At 40.3% G+C, this 27,777-nt stretch overlaps 1 protein-coding gene across 1 annotated transcript; it reads left to right on the top strand.

Moving 5' to 3' along the window:
- On the top strand, positions 1–27,777 carry arhgef37 (Rho guanine nucleotide exchange factor (GEF) 37). Its single transcript, XM_032527451.1, has 15 exons — positions 1–247; positions 3,792–4,315; positions 6,716–6,845; positions 8,651–8,798; positions 8,927–9,126; positions 9,571–9,701; positions 10,923–11,027; positions 12,381–12,494; positions 13,831–14,000; positions 15,144–15,291; positions 15,414–15,542; positions 17,265–17,460; positions 18,607–18,776; positions 23,156–27,259; positions 27,330–27,777. Exons 1-14 carry the CDS (start codon positions 127–129, stop codon positions 23,372–23,374), a joined length of 2,505 nt encoding a protein of 834 aa, XP_032383342.1. The 5' UTR covers positions 1–126; the 3' UTR covers positions 23,375–27,259; positions 27,330–27,777.

Here is a 27,777-nt window from a genome sequence, read left to right as displayed (position 1 = left end):
CACACACACACACACACACACTTGTGAATAAACACTCACACACTCCTGCCACATGAGGCCCAGCAGCAGCCTGCTGTGTGTTAGTCACTGGGGAAAGTTACACTAGTGCATGTGTGTGTGTTTTCAATGCAGCAGCAGCGTCTCCTCTGCGGCAGATTTCTACTTCAGTTGGGACAGAGCACAACAAGACAGAGAGAGAGTGGGGAGATCGAGGTTCACCACAGCGGAATCAAGGATTTTACTCAAGGTAATGATAGCCTGATCTCATGTAAATACTACGCTGTGACTCTATTGCACACTGCTGTTGTCAGGACAGTGGAGTTTGCTGTGGTTTTGGTTCTGCTTGTAGGCAGCAGATGTCTCAGCTTGGAGCTCTTTTTTTTGCGTCAGGTTGAGACTTAGTCATTTGTATTACTGTGTGTTTGTGTGGCATAATTGCAGTAACGTAATGGTTTGGAAAGGTTATTTATAACACTAATATAATACCTGGGTTTTGTTAAATGTACCAAAATGATACTCTTCTGAATACTTTACTTTTAGAGTTCTAAACGTGTTTTTCTACAAGCTTCTTTACAGTTTTTTTAAAGTAAACTTTTTTAGAAATGGTAAATTATGTCTAAACACAAGCCTGTCAAGAACTTTATCTACAAGTTTAGAGCAAGCAACATTTTGATTCAAATAAGGAACTATTTGAACAAGTGGGTATTCAATGCCAGCTTTTGGTCCAGTTTTGATTATTGCTGCAGATTGTTTTTTTTGCCAGTCCAAAAACAGTATTGCGGTTTGACACCCAGCTTTAGTTACCCAACTCTGGGTCAACATATGCTGCTAAACCCTAAACCCTCTGTTGGAGGGAAAAGATAAATCGGTGAGGTAGGATTAGATGAGAATGAAGGGTAACAGTCACACCAATCCATTTTAATAATAATGATGTTGGTGGTGGACACCTAAAAATACAATGCCATCCAGTGTTGCCATGCACATAATAACAAAAAAAGAAGACCATAAAAGGAATTTAACATTTTTTCTGTGAAAACAACCACTCTAGAACTACGGGCTTCAGTTAAGTCAAAGAGAAAAAACGGAACATTATGACCTTCATGACTGTATGGATGAGTTCAGGGCTGTTGTGTGATACAGCTGCCAGTTTATTGCTACACCTAGCTCAAAGGAATACTGAAGCCGAGTAAACGGATAAAAATTAAGCGATTTATTTTTCAATTACATATTTTTGCTGACCTTTTAGAGTAGATTCAGAACAGATTCACTCTGTGCAATATCTAAAACTAATGCAATTATTGCAATAATGTCTGTGTGACATTTTTGGCAAGAACATATCCGTTCATATTGTAGGGTCTCCATTTAGATAAACAGTATCAGACTATTAGGCCTGTAGATGTAACCGCAAGTATTTTGGTACAGACTGAATGTGCCAAAAGAATTCTCGCTGAGTATAAAGAGTGTAATGTAAAAAAAAAAACATGTTCTTCATTTTCATAGTAAGGTATCACAAAGATTTTGTTTTGGTACCAGGAGTCAAACCACCCAACCCTACAGACTATGATGCATGGAAGAAACTATGAGCCAAAGTTGCTGATGTGGTCATGAGTCACACAGACTTTAATCATTGCGTCAAAAATAAAACTGTCATTATAGTCCATCCTTTAAAGAAGGCTGTTTAGCGGAACCATGTAATGGCTAATTGTCACAGCGGTGGCAGCATTAGTCGCTCTGTAAGCAGCTTGCCGGCTTCCCAGTGGGTCAACACATGGTGTTCCAGCTCAGAGGGTCCATGACAATACATCTCCCCTCTCTGCATGTTTGTGTGAAGTAAACAATACAAACCTGCCCACCAAAGGGTTCAATCAGGCCCACTGGATGATGGAATTAATTCCAAATTTACCACTTTTAATCTCAGAGAATCTCCCAGTTAGACATGCACGAATCAAGAAAAAATATGAATCACAATTTTTTTAGCTTAGAATTGATATCACAATTCTCTGCCACACTCTTTTCTCATGAAGACTAATGTTTATATAACACATGAACCAAAACAAATTGGCAGTACCAATCATAGATTTTGTTTTTTGTTGCCACCTATACCCATTGCACATCACCACAGGCCTGTAAACAGAGAGGCTTCAATGATGAGAAAGTAGAGCATGGCAGCGCTTGGGAGTGCTTTAAAACCTATTTCATACAGTCTGTTTAAAACTCACCGAAGAAAGTAGTAGTGTTTGTGATGCAGTCGGCTCGTTAAAGTAATTGAGTATCAAAGTAACATAAAAATTTAAAAATAGCAATTATTTCGAAATAGAATCGTGAACAAGTTGAATTGAGCAATTTTATGACAATTTATTTTGCAGGCCTAATCCCAATTCTTTTTTCCGTAAATTTACGACTTTGATCGTAGAAATTCGGTTTTGTTTTGTTTTTTTCTCATAATATTACCCCTCTCGACCGTGCTCCGTAACATTATTTTTTTTCCCTACAATGGCTTTAGAACACGGTCGGAGAAGAAGCAACTTGCGTTTGCCAACATCAAGCTGACAGAAACTCATCAAGCTGATAAGTTTCTGATCTTTCTGAAGTGGTTCACTGGTCTGGCTCAAATCAGATCAAATTAGGGGTATGTGGCCCATGAACTAAAATGAGTTTGACACCCCTGATATAATCAAAGCCATCACATATGCAGCAATGTGGCGGTCTGAGGGTTTGTGGAGTTCATTGTGATATGAGGTAATTGATATACTTCACTTCCAAGTGATAAACCCTTCAATCAAAATTAGGAATGTTGTGTTAGCTGCCCTGAAAATTCTAGGAATTTCCATGTGGAAGATATCCAGCACCAAACTCTTACTTCACTTTTGTGGTCCGTGAACAACGAACAGGGCAGAAAATGGAAATGTAGTTTTTATGACAATACCTTTCTTTATACTACATACATGTTGGTTTTGTTCATGTAAATGGTGAGTACATTAAATTGCAGACAAATGGGTCCTTAAAGTGAAAAGCTCGTCAATGTAATACTGAATGTCTCCAACAGCATGGCAGTTGCCAACTAGTTTCATGCTTCTACAATCAGTATTCTTTCACTTATTCATGTAAATGTGTCACTTCTGACATGTCGCTTGCACTTTTTGGACAACACAGCAGTGTTAAAACAGGAAACACACAAGGGGAGCACTCAAGGAAAGTAAAGCCCTGCAGAAATCCTTCTCTTCTGACTGTTGTCTTTTCTGGTTGTTTCATACTGCCCCTGTATTGAGCTTTTGAAGTTTAACATACCATTGTCCATACCATATTTTAGTCAACAAAAGACGTAAAAAATATATTTTGCCTTTAAAGTTCCACTGGCCTGATGTATCTTTCCAAATAGCAACTATCTATTAACCACAATTAGGCAACTTAGGTCCTGTAACGTATACTTAATTTCTTGGAAATGCAAGAAAATGTATGATTGTGAAGTCTAGAATGTCCTTCCTTGTCATCCAGTACAATTGACATCTGGTGGTCCATCTGGAGGAGGACATTTGATACCATGCAGCAGTTGCACTTAGTCAGTCAATTCTTTTTTGTGTCACATGAAGTCGTACGAGGTACAATTCCTGGAAAATGTTATCACAATGGTAGCTCAGAGAATCAATAATGGAGGGAGATAGAGCCCGATATTAGGCCCGATTTTTTTTTTTTTAAATATTCATTCATCAGAATCATTTATGATGTCAAATAAAGGATTCCACAAAACATGGAAACAACTGGTCTAAACCGTGTTTGCTTTGCTTTGACAGTGATCTCCAACATGGAGGTGCCCAGGAGGCCTCAGCCCTCCTTCACACTACCTCTCCCTAAGCCGGCCTCATCTGATCTGTCTCCCCACGGAGCTTTAGAGAAGCTCTCCAAGAAAGATGTAATGAAAGAGAAGTTCCGGGAGACGGAGGATGAAACCGCAGACACGGATGAGTTTGGGGCAGAGACTTTCAGCACAGAGGAGGATTTGAATGCGTCGGTGTTTGTGGAGGCGCCTGCTGAGACCTCGGAACGTTTGGATACAAATACTTCCAATCGGGAAACAAACGTCAGACTCTCCTCACAGGATAGTTTCTCAGAGGACAGCTCAATATCAGAGGAGAGGTTGGCTGAGGAGGCAGAAGAGGCCAAAAAGAAGTCTAAAGAGGAGGAAGCGGCAGCTAAAGAGAGGGAAGCCCAGAGACAGATGCTGGCCATCGAGGAGCTGGTCCAGTCGGAGAGGAATTACATTCGACTGCTGGAAATTAGCACCGTGACCATCAAGAGCAACCTCCAGAAACTGCAGGTATAAAACTGTGAGGTATAAATGATGCGTTTATAGCATTATGTAGCTAGGACTGGGACAATATGCTTTTGTCCCCATTGTGATTCTGTGACAATACATGGGTGCCAATTTCATTTGTATTGCAATTTTCATTCATTGCGATTCAAAAAGTATTGCGATTGGATAGCTTTGAGCATTGCGATTGTCTTTTCCTTCTTTAACAAAAACAAACCTTGAATTATACACCTTTTGAGACAATATATCATGAGACATTTCCAAAAGCTGAAGAAGAAAGCACACCACATGTCAGTCAGCCAGTTTGACATTTATTTAATTTGTAAAGAAATGCATAACATGGATGTTCTGCATTTTCTGCTTTCGGTCTGTTTTGCTGGAAACAGATGTGATGTAGTCGTCGTCTGCAGTACCGTACAAACATAAAATGTTTAGGTGAATCATTGGTAAAAAAGAATAACAATAAAAAAGATTGATTCTAGGGAAAATCTACATTTACAATATATATCACATGAGGGAACTGTCTATCATCTACAATGTGGTGGATCCCAAACAGGTGTATTTGGTACTTCTGCTTGTACAGGTTGTATAGTACACAAAACTATAAAGAAAAAAAGTTGTATGATTTTGCTAAGAAAAAGGCTGCAAGCACCTGTACAAAGATATATTATATATATATATATATATATATATATATATATATATCTCAAACAATATATGCCTCATTGCAGTAAAGGCATTTTACATTTTTTCTGGCGACGAGTGTTCATGCGAACAACTGTAATGCGGAGACTGCTCTGCGGTTTAATATTGTTAGCTTTTTATTATGTCTGAGGTATTGCTTGTTACTGCTAAATAATCATTTATTATTGGCACGGTAATGAAACGAGGCTGTTTGAGTGAGCGTGAAAATGATAACCCACCGAGGGAACGGTAGATGAGGGGATAGATAATAAAATGAATACAAAATTAAAAAGGAGCAGTGGAAGGGCTAAATTATGGGCTGATGACCTGTTAAGGGAAGGAGGTTAACTGGTGAACAGAGGAACAGTTGATGAGATAGACATTCCAGAAAATAGATTGGTCTGTGTGGCATCGTCCAATGTAAAATTGAGAGACAAAATGTGAATGTGTGGAAATTAATGAAAGACGGAGTTGAAAAGGGAATTGAAAATATGGTTGAAGGAATGTGATGGATGGAGGAAGGACAGCAGGAGAAAGACTGAGGGAAGCAGCACAGTGGAGAACGGCTAGACAGAGAAAAAGGATAAATATGTGAATGAATGGTGCCATTGTGAGAAAGGAAAGTTGCTCGTTTGTTTTCTGTGCAGATTGTTGAGTCTCCCAGCAGTGCCCACTGTTCTCTCATTAGAATAGAATGGAGGCAAACTAAAGGGTTCTTTATCAGCTGAGCATTAGCATTTTTCTTGTAGGACAGCAGACGCAGGCATATGTTGCACAAGATAGACATTTCATTTATATGTGTGAATAAATATACAAACTTAACAATTGTTATAACAGAGAAACTTCAGTTTTGGAAGGACATGATGCTGATGCTTCCCTATATGCTATGTAGTCGTCACAGTTGTGTTGTATTGCCAAAATCACTTGTGTTTGCTTTGCCATTCAACATTTATTTTAGTTTTCTGTTTTGAGTAGCTGAATAACCTACAGTACATCAACTGAAATACCTGTGGTTTTTGAGTTATTGACGTTTTTATTTGAGCCATCAACATTTTTTGTGCCATTCAGGTGCTTGAATGTGGATTAGTTTTTTTGGTTTAATTTGTAATTTGTGAGATATGTTATATTTAAATAGGCTCATGTTTTGTATTCGCCTTTAAAAATCTCAGGATGTTGGAAATAAGTGTTGTCCCTTTAACATGTTAGTCCTTGTTCTTTTAGTTCCACAAAAAAAAGAATAGTGGAAAGGCTAAGGATTGTGGTTAATATTTAGGGGAAAGTAAAGAAAATGATTAAAAGAGCAACTCAACAATTTCAATTCATTGTTATATATAGTGCCGAATCCCAACCGGAGTTATCGCAGTACATTTTACAGATAGGACCCCCCCCTCCAATTTGGTCTTATAATGGAAAGAAAAAACTTCCTTTTTAACAGGTAGAAACCCCGGACAGGTCCTGGCTCTTGGTGGGCGGCCATTTGGGACACAGAGACACTGACACAGATGTACAGATATGGAGAAATAAGAGTCATATTAATTATAGCAGTTGATGTGATGATCGTTGATTCTAGCACATCCACTGGGAGTTGACTAGTGGTAATTAGGTCATCAGGTTAAATGATTATGTCTCATCTGTATGTCATTACATATGTTAACATATTTAAATAGAATCTCGGCTCAGGAAATGAATCATTGCGTCTCTCTGTCCGCCTGCCCGCCGCAGCCTCCTCCAGCCAACCTGGACAGCATGTTTCTCTACATCGAAGATGTGATTGACGTGTCAAGTCGACTTCTCAGCCTGCTGGACCAGAAACCGGTTGAGCCTGGAGACCCCCTCTTCCTGAAGACACTCTGTAAGGGATCCAACTTAACTTTCTCCCATTCAGTTTCTCACATCGTTTCCTCAGCATGAGTCAGGTTGTCTTTGTTACCTCTTATGCCACAACATGAGCTTAGGGCTGGGTAAAATGTTGGATACTTTGACTTTGCCCTGTAATAAAAACAACTACAGTTAAAATACAGAACATTGTTAGGCCTATTATATAAAATTCTCTTAATGAAAGCAGCTCAGTTGGTGAACTTCTGTAACCGTTAAAAAAACAGAAAAAAAACATAGGAAAAAGCGTCATACAGGTTATGTAAATAATGAAAAACAACTGTAAATCACTTTCAAAGGACATTTCTTTTGAAATATACAGTCATACATATGCTAATACACAGATTTCTGTTAGAGTGTGGTACCGATACCGTGACTTCTCCTTAGTCTATATCAGGGTCTCAAACTCAACTTACTTGGGGGCCGCTGGAAGTAGAGTCTGGGTTTGGCTGGGCCGCATCAAGTATTCCAAAAAAAAAACTATTTCCTCCAAACAGGCGCGGAACTGCCGGTGCTTTAAGCCCCTAGATCTGATATGGTTGGTGAATTTCACAACAACAGACATCACATTGTCAAACCTCAGGCATTTGCCGCAAAGGGTACTTAGCTAGCTTGACAACGGTTACGCCGCTGTCAGGAAACTACTACGGTAGCCCATCAGTGACAAACGCAATGACAAAAAGTTTCAGAACGCGCGGGCCGCACTAACACTTAACTTTGATGTCAAGTTGGGGGCCACAAAATATCATCCCGCGGGCCGCAATTGGCCCCCGGGCCGCGAGTTTGAGACCCATGGTCTATATCCTTGACGTTCCACTTCCGGGATTGTTCAGTTGCCGCCTGGAAATCTGCCAAATTTAACTCATTTAGGCCGGATATCCGTTGCCTTGGGCTTCCTTTGTGTTGCCATTTAAAACTCTGGTGGATTTCTGAGGACTCTGGTTAACTGCTCCTCAGATCTCTGCAGGGTAAATCCAGACAGCTAGCTAGACTATCTGTCCAATCTGAGTTTTCGGTGGCATGATTAAACCAACTTCTAAAGGTTCCACCCAAACAAGTTCCTTCCAAGCCTATTTTGCAGAGGCACGGCGGCTTTTCTCCGGTGCTTAGCACCGCCCAAGACGATTTGATTGATTAAAAGAAATGCTGATTAACCATGGCATGTTTTCCTCCCATCCCGGAATGCTATGTGGAGTAGCCAGACGCTTCTCCAGCACGCCTTGGAGGAGGGTCTGCCAATGCAAGATTACCAGTTCCTAAACAATACTTTTTTTATGTCAATTTTATAAAACCGAAGTAATTTAAAACATTACATGTTAAAGCAACGTAGTAATGTAGAGTTTTCCGTGCCTGCCTCTACAAGGTGTAACATTATACAACCAGTCAGCAGCATTATTGGATCTTGGTAGAAGCATCAGCCTTTTAACAGGAAGTGGTAAGATTGTTGCTGGTTCACAATGTTTTTTTCTTCTTAGACCAATTACTCTGATCACACTTGTTGACAGGAAACAAATAAAATCTTCCCATGTCTTGTTGTCAGAGGTGGTTTTCACATTCATGTGAGAATTTAAATGAGTTCACACAACACATTCACAGTCTGGGCACAGGACTCTGGATGTGGTGATTGGTGCATCTCCAATTTAATGCAAAACACGTTTAAAACACAAGTTTATTGTTAAAGCTGTGTACCTGGAAATGTCTGCAATGCATGTAATGTATTTGCTCATGCTAAAAGCCATGAGTAAATTAAGCGAGTAATTATACGTTTTACCTCCCTGACAGGTGATTCGTTCCTCAGCCTGTCTTCAGACATTGAGGCAGCCTATAAGGAATACCTGGCCAACTACACCAACATTACAGTGGTGGAGAACGGCTACAAACAGAAGGAGGCGCTCTGGAACGAGATTGTCAGAGTCATCAAGGCCTCAGCGTAGGATTCTATCATTTTCTGTTGTTTTACACTGGGACCAACTTTTTTTATATTGCCTAAAACAGAAAAATGAACACGGGATAAACAAAATACCTAACACGAAATGGTTGAACCATTTATCTCTCCAGGCCTGAAGTAAACGCCACCTCTCTGAGTTTCTTCTTGGTGATGCCGGTGCAGCGAATCGCCCGCTACCCCCTCCTCCTGCAGACCATCCAGAAACACACTGAACGAACGCACCCAGCGTATGGCCTTCTGGAGCAGACCGCTCACACCTCCATCGCCTTGAACTGTCGCATCAATGAGTACAAACGCTTCAGAGAAGTTGGTGAGGCCGGTTCATAAAGTCCACTATTATCATATAAGCTGATAACATACAATATAAATGTCCCTTTTATGGTACCATCCTTTGTGATCCAATTAGTGCCAAAGTCAAAGATGCACTGAAACATCTAGAGTCAAAGATGCACTTATACATCTACAGTTAACGATTCAATTCCCTATTTACAGTAGCACAACAGGTAGAGAAAGGGGAGTACTGCCTACCTTCTACTGTATAAAGCTATATGGGTTGAAAAACATTCAACACAGTGCATTCATTGTTCAGAGTCTCAGCTTAATGGGAGTACTGGGACTGTCTCTCAGGAACACTTTTTCACTTTAATTTTTGCCTTTTAAATTGCATATTTTCAATCACATACGTTGAGATATTTGACAATAAAGTTGACTTGACTACCCCAGATTAACTGTCCCTTATGCTATATGTTTATAGCTGACAAATACAAGAAGACAGAAACCTTGACCATAAAGGACAAGATCAACCGCCTCACCACACACAGCATCGCAAAGAAGACAGCAAGGTTCAGCCAGCTCATCAAACACGAGACTGGAATAGCACCTAAGGTAGGATTGGAGTGTTTAATGGCTCTAGTTTAAATAACACCCTGCTGAAGGGTTTTGGATCAACGCAAAACCCTTGCCATCTCCAGGATGCCTTTCTATAACTAACCCTGGCCAATCACTGTCCCTTGTTTAAAGTTAGACATTAGAAATCGGAGAAGCAACGCGTTGCAGTTATGTTTCAGGGTGCTTATACTTAAAGGAAACTCCTAAGGCCTCTGAGTCATATATGATCTTCCCGCAGACACACTGCCTCTAGCTGAATTACAGTGGTTAATGATTAATCAGTGTTTTACCTGCAGACAAAACATGATATGAACTGTAATGAACCTGCTGTTTGCTCTGGCGTGCTACACTTTGCTTTTAAGTTACACTTATCTGTCCACAGATAAGGTCTGGTAAAAGAAGAAAAAAAAGAGTTCACATCCATGAGCATCCTCACATGTCACCTGTGGCTTAATTTTGAATAGTTGCTCACAAGATAACATTTTCCTACTTTGCCTTTTAATCTTTTTACATTCCGCTAACATTATGTAGGTTGCAGCTGCATTGCATATATTTAGAATAAATAGGAATCACACTTTGAAGCTCTGCAAAAACCCAATTATCTGTGCTGTCACCTGTCATTTAAAACTATTTGCTATGTGTAAAACAAGTGCAGCCACAGCCTTAGAGGACAGAATAGACTAGTAGCACCTTACTAGAAATGGTGATACAAAAAGAAAGAAAGAAAAGAAAAAAGAAAATAGAGCTCCGACAGAGAAGAATCCATGTGTCTAGAATCCATGTAGACAAAACACACTAATGTAATAATGTAGCATACCACACATAGAAAGCAATATTTACTTTGGTTGTGAATCTTCCTGGTGTCACGATTAAATTTGATTACAATTATCCTGTCAACCATTCGAATAGATTCAATATCACGATGCGTCACCTCCTCAATAAAAGATATTTTCATCAACAAATTCAAGCAGTCAGATATACATGTATATAAAACTCCCCTTAAAAAAGACACTTCTTGAATATAGCAGTGTCTGAACGCAACAGACAAAAGGCAAAAACAAAAAAAGCAGCGCCCGGAAAATCAACAAGTAACATCATTAGACGGTAATAGGTTGTGGTGTGTCGCTGCATCTACGCAGAATCATCCGCATACAGCGATACAGCACTTTTTATTTAATTTTATAAAAAATGTATGTCTCCCTGTGTGTTGTACTCCAGCTGGTGGATGAGGAGTTTGACGCCCTGGAAGGTTTCTTTTATGTTCTGGAACATGGGATCCTGGAGCTCCTTGAGAACGTGGAGACGTACCTGCACCACCTACAGGTAGGCTGCATTTGTTCTAATGGTTTGTCTGAGAGGTCTTCCATGCTGAGACCTCTCAGACAAACTGCTTTGGTACCTCAAATTTTAATAAACTTTTTTCAGGTGAAATAAAGAATTTGGTAATTCTGTATTGAGCATCCTGTTCTTGGGATTCAGGAAAAATCATTTTGTATGTTTACCACATTTAATTAGAGATGTTCCGATAGCAGTACTAGTATCAGAAAAACCTAAACTGCCTAAAATCCTGGTTTTGTTATCGGAAAGTACTGGAGTCCGCACATTGATCCGATACCACGTATTTTAGCACTGAATAATTTTATTTTTTATTTTTCCATGACTGACAGACTGTAAAACTGGATAATAATAGAAAGTTATATGGCATTCACTGTTTGTGTTTGTTCATGTTTCACAAAAAGTTAAACCCAAGCCAGGCCAAACAACAAAGATAGAAATCCTATCACATCCATATAGGGATGGTAGTAAACGGCTGTTAGAACGTAGTAAAAAATATGACACACTGGTATTATATGAGTACTCGGTATCGGCGTATGTTATCGGACCGTCTCTATATTTAGTGAGTATATCAAATCTATGCCACATGGGAGGAGAAATCATACCTTGGATGTTTTGGTCTCATGTTTTGGGCAACAGTATTGTTAGCATTGGTCCCTTCGTACTAATTCAATTCCACATATTCAATGTGAGTATATTAACCAACATGTTTGGGGGTGGAGTCTCTTGCTTAATAACACCTGTATGTCTTAAATGAAGGGTTAAGAGAGTGCATATATTATAATATGCACTTATTATTATTTCAGGTTGCACCAGCCCATCCACAGACTTGAACTAGTGACTTGTATGCAGTGAAGTGGAAAAAGTGGAACATAACTGGATATGTATTTTTGAACATGCCGCCATGTGTTTCTGAGTCACACTGTTTAAACTCCGAGGCCCCTGACGTCCCTGAGGTCAAAACACATTTCTGTGTACCGTTTCACTCTAAAATTATCCTGGGTGGAAACTGTGTCTTTTCCTCTTTCTATTCCAAACCAACAAAGATCAGCACTGTATCCTCTTTCCTTTTCATAGTTTCCTAGTCATAGAAGGGCAGTTATTTTCACCACGCTATGCAAGTTGTCCTCTTGCTGAGATACTTTTCTGGTATATCAACAAAGCAACATTTCTACCACTTCTAATTTGGATATAGCAACCTGAACATAGAAAACAACAAAAAAACAGACATTGGCAAATTTAGTTTAAATTTAGTTCCTACAACCGTTTAATTTTTTTAAAATTAGCCCAACCAATGTCAGGCAGGTTTTCATGGCTCCTTCTTCTTTGTTGGTTTTTCAGGGATTCCTGGCCTGCAAAACCGAGGAGTTTGATTTAGATATGGATGGAGAGAAGGCTCCCATCTGCTACAAGGAGATCACCACTGCTCTCAGACAGTGGATTCTTCCTACATTTGTGAGTCTACCTGACGTTCTCATGTAGATACTTGTAGTAATCAAACAGTGGTGGAATGTAATGAAGTACATTTACTCAAGTACTGTACTTAAGTACAAATGTGAAGTACTTGTACTTTACTTGAGTCTTTTCTTTTTATGCCACTTTCTACTTCTACCCTGCCACATCTCAGAGAGAAATGCTGCTTACTCCACTACATTCATCTGACAGCTTTAGTTATTTTTTTTGTTTTATTTTATTGGAACAACTACCCAACAATATATAGGCCGACAAATCCATCTGAAATGACTAGACCATTAAACACTTAGTTGATTGACAGATCATTTTCAGTTTCTAAAATGTGAGTATTTTTCGGCATTGAGTATTTTTACTTTTAATACTTTAGGTACATTTTTCCTTATGATACATACACACTTTAATTTAAAGGACAATTCCGGTGCAAAATGAACCTAGGGGTTGATAACCCATGGGTACAGAGTCGACCGTTCTCTGGGATATGTTTTTATGCTAATTAAATGTCACCACTTTGTAAGTGTACAAACAGTTTATTAAAAAGATAGTTTATAAAGACAGTACCGCTCACCTATACAGCCAGGCGCCATCTTGGGAAAACAGTCATGAACAGTCGAACGACAGACGCCGTGCTTGAGTTACTGGTTACACAGCGTTCTGGTCATGACTGTTTTCCCAAGATGGTGCCTGCCTGTATAACTATCTTTTTAAAAAAACTGTCTGTACACTTAGAAAGTTCTCAATGCTTCGGGTTACATGTGGGGACCCTCTTTATGCTATCGTGGAAATGTGGTGCTAATTTGAGCCTGGTCAGTGGTATAGAAATAGGGATTTCTTTTTACTTCCGCATGCCCCGACATCTAGCGTTACAAGCTAATTAAGGGTTTGCATTAAAACAGGTCACATTTTATTAGCATGAAAACACATCCCAGAGAACTGTCAACTCGGTACCCATGTGTTATTAATCCTTAGGTTCATTTTGCGCCGGAATTGTCCTTTTTAAGTAGCATTTTCAATGCAGGACTTTTACTTGTAACAGAGTATTTTTACAGTGTGGTATTAGTACTTAAAGTTAAGGATCTAAATCCTTCTTCCACCATTGTAATCAAATCCTTTGCTTAACTTAAATAAAATACCAATATACATAAATCCTGATCTACAAATACATTTGCTGCATTATAAATTGCACTTAGGAAAGAAAAAAAAAAAAGTACACATAAGCATCAAAAGTAAGCACAATGGACCCTACCATTGTCTAAAATGATTGATGCATTAACCAGCACAGCATTTGTCTGACAATGAGCACATCTATACCTCTATGTAGGAGAAGAGGATGAGGACGTTAATCCACAAGCCGCTGTGTGCGCTCCGTGACCTCCTGGTGGGCCCGAGGAACCTGATCAGAAAACGGCTGGACAAGCTGCTCGACTATGAACTGATAGAAGCCAAATCCACTCTGAGCTACGAGGAACACGCTGTGGCCAACACATACAGGTAGAGAGAGGGCTGGACTTGTGTGTGTGGAAGGTCTGTTGCATACTGTATGTATGCCAGACTTCACCCTGGTTTAAAGCTTGTGTTCTCTTCATTTGTTTTTTATGCATTTTAATTTCTAATTGGCCATTAGTTTTATCAATCAGTTTAAGTGGAGCGGGATCCACTTTTAATTATAATGGATAACATTTATGTCTGAGTCAGTGTCAAACCAGACAGTGGCTCCATTCCAACAGCCTCCTCCTTTTGAATTATGGCAGTATGCATGATTATTAGTGGTGAATATCAACAAAGGGCTCACAATACGATATCATCACACTACTTATGTCATGATATTATTGCGATTTTAAACATATTGTAATATTTTGCAATATATTGCAATTTATTACCTTATTTCCAACTTCAAATTTTTCCCAGTTTCAAATTATGTCCCCAAAAGGACATACATCCGTTTTTATTTTAAAAGATACAGTACATTTCTCTGTTTGTTCATCTCAGTTCAGTTTTATTGCTGAGAAATGGGATTGTCAAGCTTTAAACTGACCACACATGTATAATACATGATTTATACTTGCCGTCTGTTTATACATCGATAAACTATGCAGATTTGATTTGTTTCCTCCGCCCCTGATGATTATAGCCTATATCGACTTTGTTTCATTTACGGAATAGTTGCGGTGCCGCCGATTGTTCTGCCAGAGGTCCCTCATTTTTGGCCGGATGTCCCTCATCTTCCGCATTTGTTGTGTGGGCAATTTAAACTCCAGTTGATTTTGGGAAACATCCTCCAAGCTAGAACCGACAATCAAATTATATTTAACCCTTTTATTTTGGAGTAAAATTATCATCACACACTCGACAGCCATTTGAATTCCAGAGCCCGCCTCCCTACGTGAACCCTGCGTCCAGCGCTTAGCGTCGCCCAAGACAATTGTGATTGGTTTAAAGAAATGCCAATAAACCAGAGCATGTTTTACTCCCATCCCGGAATGTTGTGGAGATAGGTCTTGTACTGTGAGACCTGTATGATTAGACCGTTTGGAAGTTATGTGAAGATGAGGGTGAGGTCGTCTAATGAAAGAAACATTAATTAAATCTCTGCCTTCAACTGACACGCAAACCTTTCATCTCCTCTCCTCACAGGACAATGAACACGTTGCTCCTCAATGAGCTTCCTCGGTTTAATGAAGTGGCTCTGCAGATGATCTGGAGCATGTTGGGCACGTTCAGCTGCCTGCATAAAGACCTCGCCTCGGACATGGAACAACTGTTCCAGAGCTTTGCACAACAGGTAATCTCATGTGTATGATGTGTTCTCTACATAGATGATAAGATCAAATGGATTAAAAAAAATGTTTTCTCCCAGTACGCTAACGAATGATGGCTTTCAAATTCATTCATTTCTTCTTCCAGCTCCCTCACAGCTCCCTCAATCCCAGTACATTCTGGAAGTGGGCAGAGTCTGCAGTGCTGGAAGGTGCGGGAAGACTGGAGGCTTTGTGTCAAAGTGTAGAGGACACACTTAATGCGCCTGCCGTCCAGGTGGGTACAGAATGATGGAGCCAAGTACTTGTTGTGTCACAGTGTGCTTTGTTGGGTTGTTGACCAATAATAATGGTAAATAACTTGTGTTTTCATGCGGTATAGTATATATATTGTACATGTACTGTACAAGACACTACATGTTTCAAAGTAGAAAGAGGTCAATGAAGGCAAAGGACAAGCATGTCCTGTTCAAAAGTTACTCAACAAAAGACACTGCAGTTAGGGGTCTTCAACCATGCTAACATTACTTTATGGACCTTTTTATGTTGGAACAGTTTTAACATCTGCATACACACTACCTGAGCATTAAATTGAACTCTGTTTAAATCAAGCTGGCAGTGTGGCTTTAGGAACACTTTGATCTGGAGTGGAATATCTCAGCAGCTATGAGAGGGATTGTCATAAAAATGTTATATTACACTGATGCTCAGACTTCAATTTAGGTCAATTTTAACCGTTGTGCAACACCTCAGGTCATGACCAGATACGGTCCTAGTAGGTTCCTACTGTTCTAGAATAACAGCGGTGTTATATTTGATGAGAGGACAACAATTGAGAACAATTTTTTTGCATGTGATTATGTCATAGTTATGCCTTTTGGTTTCTTGTAGTCATCAACAAATACCTTTTCTTTACAGTATCTTGTGCTGCCTGTAATGCCGGTTAGTTGTTTTAAACTGGATCACATTCCTTAAACCTGCCAGGCAACCTTCATAAATACCTGGCTGATAAGCGGGTTGCCCAGTCACGTCATTTTTTGCTATTAATATCTTTAGAGTAGATTTAAAACACTTTCTGACAGGTGAGTCTTTAATTGTGCCAGAAAACTTCTAATAAGGGGAGAAGATTCATTCTCTCAACACTTCTGGCTTCTGAACTGGTTGTAGTTTCACTCTGGTTCCACTATACGGCACTCACTCTGACATTCTGGTTCCGCATTGGAGGCCGTCAAGCGGGATCTCTGGTCATAATCAGTCCTTCACTGACAAATCAACATTTATTAGCAGAATTCTAGCGTGTCATAGGCAACAACAACTCAACCTGTAAGAAATCAAAAGGACATAAGTACTTAACTTTCTACCTATAATCCATGTTGAACTTGCAAAAACTACAATCAAATCAGAGTTTTCTCAACAATAATCAGGTGAAAGAGACACATTTAGCTGTCTTGTTCCATAGAGTCCCATTCATTTTGTACTGGACCTTTGGTGGAACTGCAACCAAATTTGGTACAATGGGCCTTAATAGGGAGTGAACAGGCTCTCCGTAGACGGGCTCTGATACTGTTCATCGCTGTCAAACATGTACAAGCCAAAGAATATTCCAAGTCATCACAGTGATTCATATCTGCAGCTTTACAGTTTCATGCGTAACTACGAATCTGTCATCAGTCAAGATTTTGAATATTCTTCTTCTTGTTCTGCAACTTTCTAATCACTTCTCAGTATGTTCACATATTCAGTGACAGGTTTAATGCTTTTGCCAAGCTCATTCCGAGAAATTACCCACATGGTAATTTCTGAGATTTTGTCTTGAAATGTGTACAGTACAGTGACACTTTTTCATTCAGTTAGAATCTGAAACTAAGGATGATCCCTGTTCTAGTAAGACAATACTTTAACACACGTCAGGCCGATCTTGCTCTTCTTACCTTTGCCAGGACTAATTATTTTTTGATTTTCCTCTACATTCTCTTCTGCCTCTGTTTTCTTCTGCCAGCCTCTGAGTCCATCCTCTCAGCGTCGTCTGAAGCAGCTAACAGATAAGCACGGTTCTGGTAAAATCTACCAGGTGATGGGGACGGTGGTGGGCAGCCGGGACCTGGACCTGAACCTGGCCAGAGGCGAGCTTGTGGCCATAATCAGTGAGGCTGACAGCCGCGGGGACAAACGGAGATGGCTGGTCGACGCAGGAGGTAAGATCCACGGCCCGCTCGAAGCAAAAAGCCAACATCATGAACGTCAGCCAATAGCAACATTTTATTTCAGACAGGGCAGTCTCTATGCATATTTATAACACAATCTGTAGAATTTGAGCTTTGGACATGAATCCATCAACATCTTTTTCTTATACTGCACTGAAACTTTTAGTCTCGTATTTTATCTACTAGATTTGTTTTTATATTTTGAATTGTTACTGAAGTTACATTGTTGAAAATTAAAATTTTCATATAAAGAGAATTAAAAAGTAAGGAGGTGGGACTGGCCGTTCTGAGGAACAGCCAGGACTGCGGTTGGATTATGTTTATAGAGCAACGGCGTATTCATCGTCCCATACTAGCTTCCTATTATCTCATATTTCATCAGTTTTTATATATTTTATTGTTTGCAACTGCTATTTAGTGTTTCGTTTAAAGCACTTTGAATTGCCTTATTGAAACTGAAACATTGGGTTTCAGTTTCTTAAAGGCAGCTATTTGGCGCCACCTTATGGGTGTTTGGCATTATTGTAAATAACCTGCTATCAAACGCAGGCCCAGTAGAATTTGTATATGTATATATACTGTATGCACCTGAGCACATAGCTGGCACATTTTAGAGGACATAATCTGAAAATGGAATTGGTTTTAAAAACAAAGTGTGATTTCTAAAAAGTATCAGATATTGTAGCCAGCGTACATAAAAAGTGAGATTCCAAGTGTGTGTTGCAGTTACTGACTAAATCCTCCAAATGTAGATAATTTAAATGGCATTTCTGATAATTGATGAATAATTTTAGTCTTATGTTTCAGCAAAAATGTCTAAAATTCCCTGATTCCAGCATCTCAAATGTGAAAACGTTTTCACACTCTCCTGTGATAGTAAATTGAACACCTTTTTGGATTTTGGAAAATAATTATTTTAAACTTGTTCGCTTGGGTTCTGGAAAAATGTCATGCCCATTTTTTTACTATTTTCTGACATTTCTAGACCAATCAATACATTTAATTACTGAGAAAATCTGCAGATTAATCGGTACTAAAACATTATCATTAGCTGCCGTCCTAATATATGATAACAAGGTACCACTTTACAGCTGTTCCATTGACAACACCTCCTTTATCTGTGTATGTTGTGTTCAGGCAGAAGAGGGTACGCTCCTTGTTCCAAGCTGATCCGGTATCACCAGGCAACAGAGGACCCGCCTTCTTCACCATTCCTGACCCCGCCTGATGGCATGACAGAAATCAGAAGACACTCCTACACTCCGGAGAGCCGGCCACTGACAGTCATGAGCCGGCCATGCTTCCAGGTGACTAATTAATTGATCAATTGACTGAAAGGATGCAAACGCCACACTGACTACACAGACTTCTGCCTGTGCTGCATAAATCTGCATAATAATGAGGTAGAAAGTGATTATCTTAAAAACTCTCTTAATGCTCTGTAATGATTCTAATTCATAGTTTATATTAGCACTAGCCAAATATTGAAATGTGACATTTAATATTTCTAAACTAATCAGCAAATGTAATGGCCTTGTTAGTGATACATTTTGAATGGCTATACATGATAATTATCCTGGCTGTAAGATCGACCTCATCTTGCTGCTAAATTATCAGACTACAAACTGTGTGTGTGTGTGTGTGTGTGTGTGTGTGTGTGTGTGTGTGTGTGTGTGTGTGTGTGTGTGTGTGTGTGTGTGTGTGTGTGTGTTAATTTCAACATGACATGGTGCTCTTTGGATGCTTTTATATAGACCTTAGTGGTCCCTAATACCATATCTGAAGTCTTTTTCCCAAAATTCAGCCTTGGTGTTGACTTACCCCCACTAGAGCCAGTCCCACAATGAGCTTTCCTTAGCAGGTGCCATTTCTTGGTCTGTAGCTATTGAGGAGGAGAGAGGGGGCGCAAAATGAAGGTTGGGGGTGTGGCCTTGACCAAATGCCACTTTGCTCGTTTGAAAACCATGGTGACCAAATTTTTCGGGTGGGCAAAGCAGAGAAAGGGGAGGTAACCTTGTCCCTTATGACCTCATAAGGAGCAAGATTCCAGATCAGCCCATCTGAGCTTTCATTTCTCAAAGGCAGAGCAGGATACCCAGGGCTCGGTTTGCACCTATCGTCATTTCTAGCCACTGGGGGACCATAGGCAGGCAGGGGGATTGCATATTAATGTTAAAAAAAAAACATAAAGTGACATTTTCAAGCCATGGGACCTTTAATTACACTTTACACACCCTGTGTGTGTGTGTGTGTGTGTGTGTGTGTGTGGTGTCGTGTGTGTGTGTGTGTGTGTGTGTGTGTGTTTGTGTGCGTCTGCGCGCGCATGCATCTGAAGCTTTAACTGACCGATGTGACAGCGTTCCTGTGGAAGCATCCATCTATCACATGTCTGACTGGCACTGTGTGTGTTTGTGTGCACACGTGTGTATGTGAGAGAATCTTTCCATATCCAGCCATGCGTGAGCGTAATCATGTGTGTACCCCTATCTGTAAGAGGGTCCACTGGAGTTATAGTGTGTGTGTGTGTGTGTGTGTTTGTGTGTGTGTGTGTGTGTGTGTGTGTGTGTGTGTTATTAATAGAAAGTTCCATAATTGACTGTTTAACCTTGTAAGTGGGTTAATGTGTGAAGGGTTGAGAGTTAATTTATGCCCCACTGTAGGCTGAGAGTGTGTGTGTTTTGTGTGTGTGTGTGTGTGTGTGTGTGTGTGTGTGTGTGTGTGTGTGTGTGTGTGTGTGTGGGTGTGTGGTGTGTGTGTGGGGTGTGGGTGTGTGGGTGTGTGTGTGTGTGTGTGTGTGTGTGTGTGATTTACATTTGCAACAGTGTGAGAGGGGAGTGTCATGGCTTGTAAATTTGGTTTATGTGGGTTTGTACATAATAGATAGGGAGCTGCGGAGAGGCCTTGTGTGTGACTGTGTGTAGGAGAGAGATAGGCCTGCTAAAGTGAGTGATTGCTCCAGTGACCGACGCAGTATAGAAGCCCCCTCCTCCCCACGTCCATCCCTCATGACCCTAAGTCGGCTCATATGCAAAACATACACAACATAGTGTTGGCCTTGTCCTCATTGTTACAGATGTTACAAAAAAAACCTTATTACCCCCCACTCCTTTCTGTTCTTTGATCCACACTAAATTTTCAGTTTTGTTAGTGGCTGAAGAAAATAGAGATGATTTATCACTGTCAACGTATAAAGAGCAGAAGCAGCAACATGAAGGTGCCAAATTCATCTTGGCTGCTACTTTCTCTGTGATCTGTGACAGAGAGTATAACAAACAATATTTGTATTAATACATTCCTGTCTGGCTTCTGTAGACACACAGGCAGTCTCAATTAACTGTCTCCTTCTCTCACATTTGTGGCCCCACCATGTTGTCCTGACCATATATCAACACAGAGAGGCGCCGCGGAGCTACGCCACTCCTCAACTCTTTTCATTTCCATCAGGAACATAGCTGCAGCAAATATTCGCCAAGCTCCTGTAACATGATTCACTCCGTAGCCGATAGCCACGGCCACTATACTTTTTTGTTTTTTTCCCCTCCTTGTCTGTGCCTGGCAAAATGCTAATGAAATGCTAATTGGTGTAAACTATCAGGGCAGAGCTAATGTTGTAGCTGAGGTGAAGGGTTTGTTAATGACACCGAGCAGCCAGCTAAACTTGGCTATTAGCGGTGCTGTGGCACTCTGTCATACCAACACAGGGCTCATTAGGAAGCCTTAATTCTGTGTGGTGGGGTGTGTGTGTGTGTGTGGTGGTGTGTGTGTGGGGTGTGTGTGTGGTGTGTGTGGGGTGTGTGTGTGTGGGAGTGGGGTGAGTGTGAGTGTGTGTGAGTGTGTGTGTGTGAGAGTGTGGTGTGTGAGAGAGAGGGGAGTGTGTGAGAGTGTGTGTGGTGAGGAGATTTGTCAAGACACAACTATGGGCTTAACCTTTCAGGAGATATTACAATGGGTGTGTGTGGTGTGTGTGGGTGTGTGTGGGTGTGGTGCGTGTGTAATTTCTTAGATTAAGAAATAATACAAAATAATTAAATAAAAGTGGTGAGTTTTGTACAATATCCAGAACCTTTTAATAATGGGTATCCAAATTCAATCCGATCACTTAAATCACTTTAATCATTTAAAGGAGCAGTGTGTAGGATTTACTGTCATCTTGCAGTGAGTTGTGTGTAGTAGAGCCTATGGTCGCCTTCATGTAACAATGTGTAAAAACGTGAAAGGCCCTCTTTAGAGTCAGTGTTTGGTTTGTCCATCCTGGGCTCCTGTAGAAACATGGCAGGCTCATTGCCACCACTTAGCCTTGCAGACAATTTCTTTTCCAGTGGTACCCGTGGTATTGCAAGGAAAAGTTCCCCTGCTGCCCGAAAAGAATTTTCCTCACAGGCTGCCATTGTAAAAAAGACTCTTGTAAAACTGTTGTAAGGAAACCTCAAACTGCACACAAGGTTGAGTTTGACTCTTTCTATTCAGAATTTTTAATCCATGGAGTTTTTATATTTGAATCGGGAGCTGGTAAAAGCGAGTTTAAAAACCTGATCTAATGTCAGCCCAATGTAAAGTCTATAGGATGGGCGGTAAACTCACGGGCGGGACCAGCAGGATAAACATCACTGCACATTAGGCCGCATATAGACACATAGACACACATATAAGTAAACCCGGAACCTTAGAAATGTTTTTTTGCCGTATGTGCCATGCAAGCAATTCTCACTGAACTGAATAGCCGCAATTTTGGAATCCGGAATCCAGTTCTCATTAAACACTCAATGGGACCAGCTACATTTGTAGATATGAAGGGCTCTTTCTATAAGAACGGAAACACAATGTTTCTTAATTTCAGGTGATTAAACACTAAGGAAAACATAATTATGAATATTATAATCTATTTCTGACAATTGATCTCCCTAAATCCTCCATACTGGTCCTTGAAATGTTGATTTAATTTGTGTCTGACACATTGAAATAACTGTAACCTACTTAATCTGTCTGAAATGCAAAAACATTTGCTAGTTACCGCTTATTTTCCCATCTACAATATATATACACAATGTGTCAAATTTGTGCAAACTTGTAAATAACATAATGTAAATTGAATACTGTAATGTAAGGTCATATCACAATATGATTCTTCTGGTAGTCAATAAATGATCATATTTTAACACATCCTATCTGTATGCATACTAGCTTGCTGTAAGAGATATGCAGACTTAACATGCTAATTATGAGCATGTTAACATGCTCAATGTTATATTCCAGACATTAGCATAGCACCCCATAGTCAGCATTCATGAAAACAGGACGGCTCTAGGTATGCTAACATGCTAGCATTTGCATTCAACCCAAATCAGAGCTGATCCTAACGCGCTAAGGCTGATAAGGTCAACTTAGACTGAACAAACTTGCGCAAAGTGTGACAATGTAGAGCTAAAGCCTGGCAAATTGAGCCTGAGATGTCTTTAAATGGCCACATCACAGAAGATAAAACCTTTTGAGTGCATGACCTTTCCTCTGATGCTACCCTGCCAAATGTTACATTCTCTCCCCTCTATTACTAGTAAGGTCACAAAATAACAGTGTTTTCTCTCCATTTCTCTTCACTTTGTTTTCTGCTATGTAATGCCCACCTCACAAGGTACCTGGCATGACAGATGTTCACTCCTTGTTTTTGACTCAGAGTCCTCTCTTCCAGATACTGGCAGCATATGACTTCACAGCGAGAGGAAACCATGAAGTTTCTCTTCGAGCCGGCGAGCCAGTTCGTGTCTTGGAGCGGCACGACAAACGTGGGAACCCTGAATGGAGTCTAGTGGAGACGAGAGGTGGGAAGAGAGGCTACGTGCCCTCCAACTACCTCACAATGGTTCCTTTGGGGACTGGGCCACCTGGCACATACCAGCCTTACTGCTGAAAGGAAGGAGAGGAAAGAGCAGCATGTACAAAATGACTAGGGATTCACCAACACTGTCTTTAAAAGGCCTACAGCAGTATTTTTGTAATGCAGGTGCACCTGCTTTTCAAACAATAGCATTATTCTACATAGTGACCATCCGTTATTTTCATTGTCAATGTCAAAATCGGATTCATTTGAGGCATTAATACAATAGTTAGATGGCCACATTGTTACTGTAGAACTAAAAGCCAAATTCTGTTGAAATGGGATGACGATAACCTTTGAGATATCCGCAGCGTTTTAGGATGTCTCTGCTTTACTGTGGACATGGTCCCACAGAATGCTTTATCTTACTCTGTGACACACTGGAAGAAAATGAAGGAAGATACAGCCCGTGTGCTGTATTTTTTATTTTTTCTTAAGATGATTTTTTGGGGGCTTTTCCCTTTTTATTAGTGACAATGGATAGACAAGAAAGGGGGAGAGAGATGGGGGATGACACGCAGCAAAGGGCTGCAGGTTTGATTCAAACCCGGGCCGCATGCAGGACTCAGCCTACATAGGGCGAACGCTCTCACTGGATGAGCTAGGTCACCGCCCCCCCCCCCCCCCCCCGTGTGCAGGTTGTTACATTGTGTCTTGCTCGTAAGCACTTTGGCAGGACAAATGCTATGGTCAGATAGAATTTTAACTCTGCATCTTAATGCTGAAGGACGATCTAAAAGTTGCACTGCAAATCCTCTCTGGTCCTTATTACAAAGCACCAGAGATGATGGGGATAATGGTTTTGAAGGCGCATGAGGGTCAGCTGAGCCCTACGTGAAGACGTATCCCAGCATCCTCAGCGAGACATTAGGACACTTGAATTGAAAACGAAAGGCTGCATGTTCTCGTTGGAGCCTCTGTGTGTTTGCGAGCTAACTGCAACACTTGGACTCACACAGCGTGCGTGGTGCTGTACGTTGATATGAAGGTTGGTGTGTGTGTGGTGTGTGATGTGTGGTGTGTGTGTGTGTGTGTGTGTGTTGTGTGTGTGTGTGGGTGGTGTGTGTGTGTGTGTGTGTGTGTGGTCTCCTCTCCTCACCTGGAGGCAGTAGCGGTACTGTATTGAGACTGACAGGTACACAGCGCTCTCATCATCTCAGATTGTGTAATGTGATGTAAATGTTAAATGTCTCAAGGGCTGATTAGGAGAGAGATAGAGAGAGGAGGAGAGTAGGTGGAGATTAAAGACACAGGATGGAATTCATACAGGGAGAAGAAGTAAAAGTGTTGGAGGGAAAATGGAAAGAAGGATGCGAGGAGGAATAGCAGGCAGGCAGGAGACTCAGCAGCTCAGAGTCTTCCTTTTATTCTGGATGTGAATTTTGTCTAAGCCTCCTTCATTTTCCCACTCTAACCATGAGCTGATTTAAAATAGACTCCTCTCTTCCTACATTTAGTTTTGTATCTGTAAAGTAGATGTGTCACCGGTGTGCTTTCATTTGCTCCTCTCCTAGTACAGTGCAAGACTAAATTCCTTCTTGAGATTGTTGCCTTGAAAAGATTTTAAATAGATATAAAATAGTATAGACAGAACTGAAGCGAACTTCTAATGGATTCATAGGGACCTGGTGAGGCTTGTTGCTATGGCTACTGTACAATTAATGCAGGTCGCGTCTCCCTGTGGCATTTCTTCAAGTTGGATGGACTGGGAAAACATTTAGTTACCGCAGAAGTTAAGTTGTTTTTGTCGGTTTAGCAAATGTCTTCCACTTCAGTATCTTCTTGACACAGTGTTCAGACCTGCATGACTGAACTGAAAAAGTACCATGGCTTCAGTTCCTCCACTTCTGTATTTAACATGACAGATTTAGTTTCAATGCATTTCATTTTTTTAATTCAGTGCATTTTTTTTAAAGAAAACAACTCATTGAAGTCTTTATCTCCATTACTTTATGTATGTTGTATGTATTTACAGCTACAAATGTGTCTATTGGGTGAAAAGGTCCAGATGTCCACCCGTTATATTGAGCGGTCCCTAATCCGACAGACTAATTAAAGAGTAAGAAAACATTCTTTATGCCAGCATTAATGGAAAAGACCAAAAAGACTCGTCTGCACCAACTCTTACCCACCATGTTGGAAAAGGGATAAAAAGAAAACAAATCTCTTTAGTTTAATGTTTTTTTGTTATTGTTGCAGTTTTGCCCCACCCTTTTCACTAAATGCTCCAATCACAGCTGAGCAATAATTCATACGTCTGTGCAGGAGAGCAAGCTAGATTCCCCATTATGTCCTCCTAGAGTTATCAAAATTATTCTATAAATGTATGATTTGTTCTAGTTACATGTGGGGCCTATGCAAATCTTGTCACAACTGTGCAGAGATAAAAATTAGAATTTAAAGCTATAGTGCGTAGTTTCTGCTACCCCCCTTTAGGAATTCTAAGTAATGACATTAGAACTGTCTGCGCATCTACATGACACAAGCCTTCTGTGATTGCGCACGTGCCCCCACCCCTCCTCCACGCAGTTGCTAGTAGCCAAGGAGGACACGGAGGATTAAAAAAACCATGATGGACTTTACAGAAGAGGTCATTACCTTTGCTTGAGCTTCTGCGCGGGAAAGTCACCGGACGCCACAATCTTCTGAACATAGTCCCACTGAGAAATACAGAGGGAGTTGTGTGGAGCTGATAGTCTTAATTAGCTTTGTAGCAACTCGTTTGGAAATAGCTTGAATGTAGTGGACGATCATTAATATCAAAACATTATGCACGAAAGCTTCAGAGATATGCTCCCTGTTAATCACTAAATTCATATTTGGATAAAGACAGTTTATTATTTGTTGTTGCTAGATGTCTGTCTAATAGGTGGACAACATTAGTATTAAGCAGTCACAAGACCGTTTCTACGCAGAGTTAAAAAGGGATCAGTGTCAATATCCGGATTTCCCTGCTTTTAGAGTAGGATTTGAATGTTTCGCAGCAGAGAAATTTTATATATTCGAAATCAAGAAAGAAGCAGCGTTTGAGTCCTTCTTTTCGTTATTCTTTCATATGTTTCCAACATGGTGGTGTCTACTTGATATGCATATGACATTCCTGAAAGTGGCACGTTGTTGCATAAAATAGAGCCTTTTTCCACTGGATCGTGCTGTATCAGCTGCAGTGCACGTGAAGCAGAGGGAGGGAGCTGCTCAGCTGGAGCTTAGCTGTTCCCGTTTGTCTGAATGTCAGGACGGAGCAGAGCAGCAGGAGGGACAGCAAGATCCAGTTTATGACACAAGGGTGAGTGTGCGTGAAATGTTACTAATATACCAAAATATTACATGTCCTCAAGTTAAATATCAGGCTGAACTGATGACATTTTACCTGCCTTCATCAGGCCAGTTGAGCGCGATTGGAACAATTCAGCCTATGACATTTTGTTAAAAACCATGTAATGGTTTTAAACCTTACGTTTTGGCATGTATTCCTCTTTTAAGTATATATTTTTAATTCCCATCAATGACAAATTAACAGTGAGGAGCTGCTATTTTTTAATCCCTTACTTATTCCCAGAGCAAATAAGACCAAAAATGTAAATAATGTTAAAAAGAAAAACTTAATGATTTCGCCACACACTTCTGGAAAACATTGAGAGCCATGTGTTTATGATATTTAACCATCAACAGTTAACAATAATGGATAAGAAGTAAAGGGTGATTTTTTTTTCTTTCTATTAAAAAATTATTTCCATCAGAAACTTTAGGTTAGCGCATAAACATAGTCCCTAATTTGTGTTTATGTGTGCGTGGATCAAAGGAGGCTGCCATTTTTCAACTCTCCACTAGATAGAGTAGGAGATCCTGTGTGTGTGTGTGTGTGTGTGTGTGTGTGTGTGTGTGTGTGTGTGTGTTGTGTGTGTGTGTGTGTGTGTGGTTTTGTGTGTGGTGTGTGTGTGTTGTGTGTGTGTGTGTGTGTGTGTGTGTGTGTGAGAGAGAGAGAGAGACCTCTTTACCTTTGACAGTATTAGAGCTTGCCTGAGAACAGAGCCTGAACATAATCCTGTACATTCTGTTCATATTTTTGGGGGGATTTTTTTAATTATTGTTTTTAATTAAGCAGCTGTCATAACAACGTGTGATGTGTAACGTGTTTAACCTGCTGATAATCTGGTTTCACCATCTGTAAATCATTTCTGTCTATAATTTATTGTTTTGTAACTGTGTTAAGTCATGTTGTTGTTTCTTAACTTATTTGATGCCACAGGGCTACCTGAACACAACCATATAGTCTTTGAAGTGTTGCCAAACTTATGATTTTGAACACTCCACACACACACACACACACACACACACACACACATACATAGCAGATGTCTGCAGCTCAGCAGTAGTATCTGTCAGGGCAGCTGTGAACTGACTGTGTGTCTTCAATAAAACTAACCAGAAACTTG

This window comes from Etheostoma spectabile, chromosome 10 (assembly GCF_008692095.1).
Source record: "Etheostoma spectabile isolate EspeVRDwgs_2016 chromosome 10, UIUC_Espe_1.0, whole genome shotgun sequence".
Taxonomy (NCBI): Eukaryota; Metazoa; Chordata; class Actinopteri; order Perciformes; family Percidae; genus Etheostoma; species Etheostoma spectabile.
This window is presented reverse-complemented; position numbering and strand designations above follow the sequence as displayed.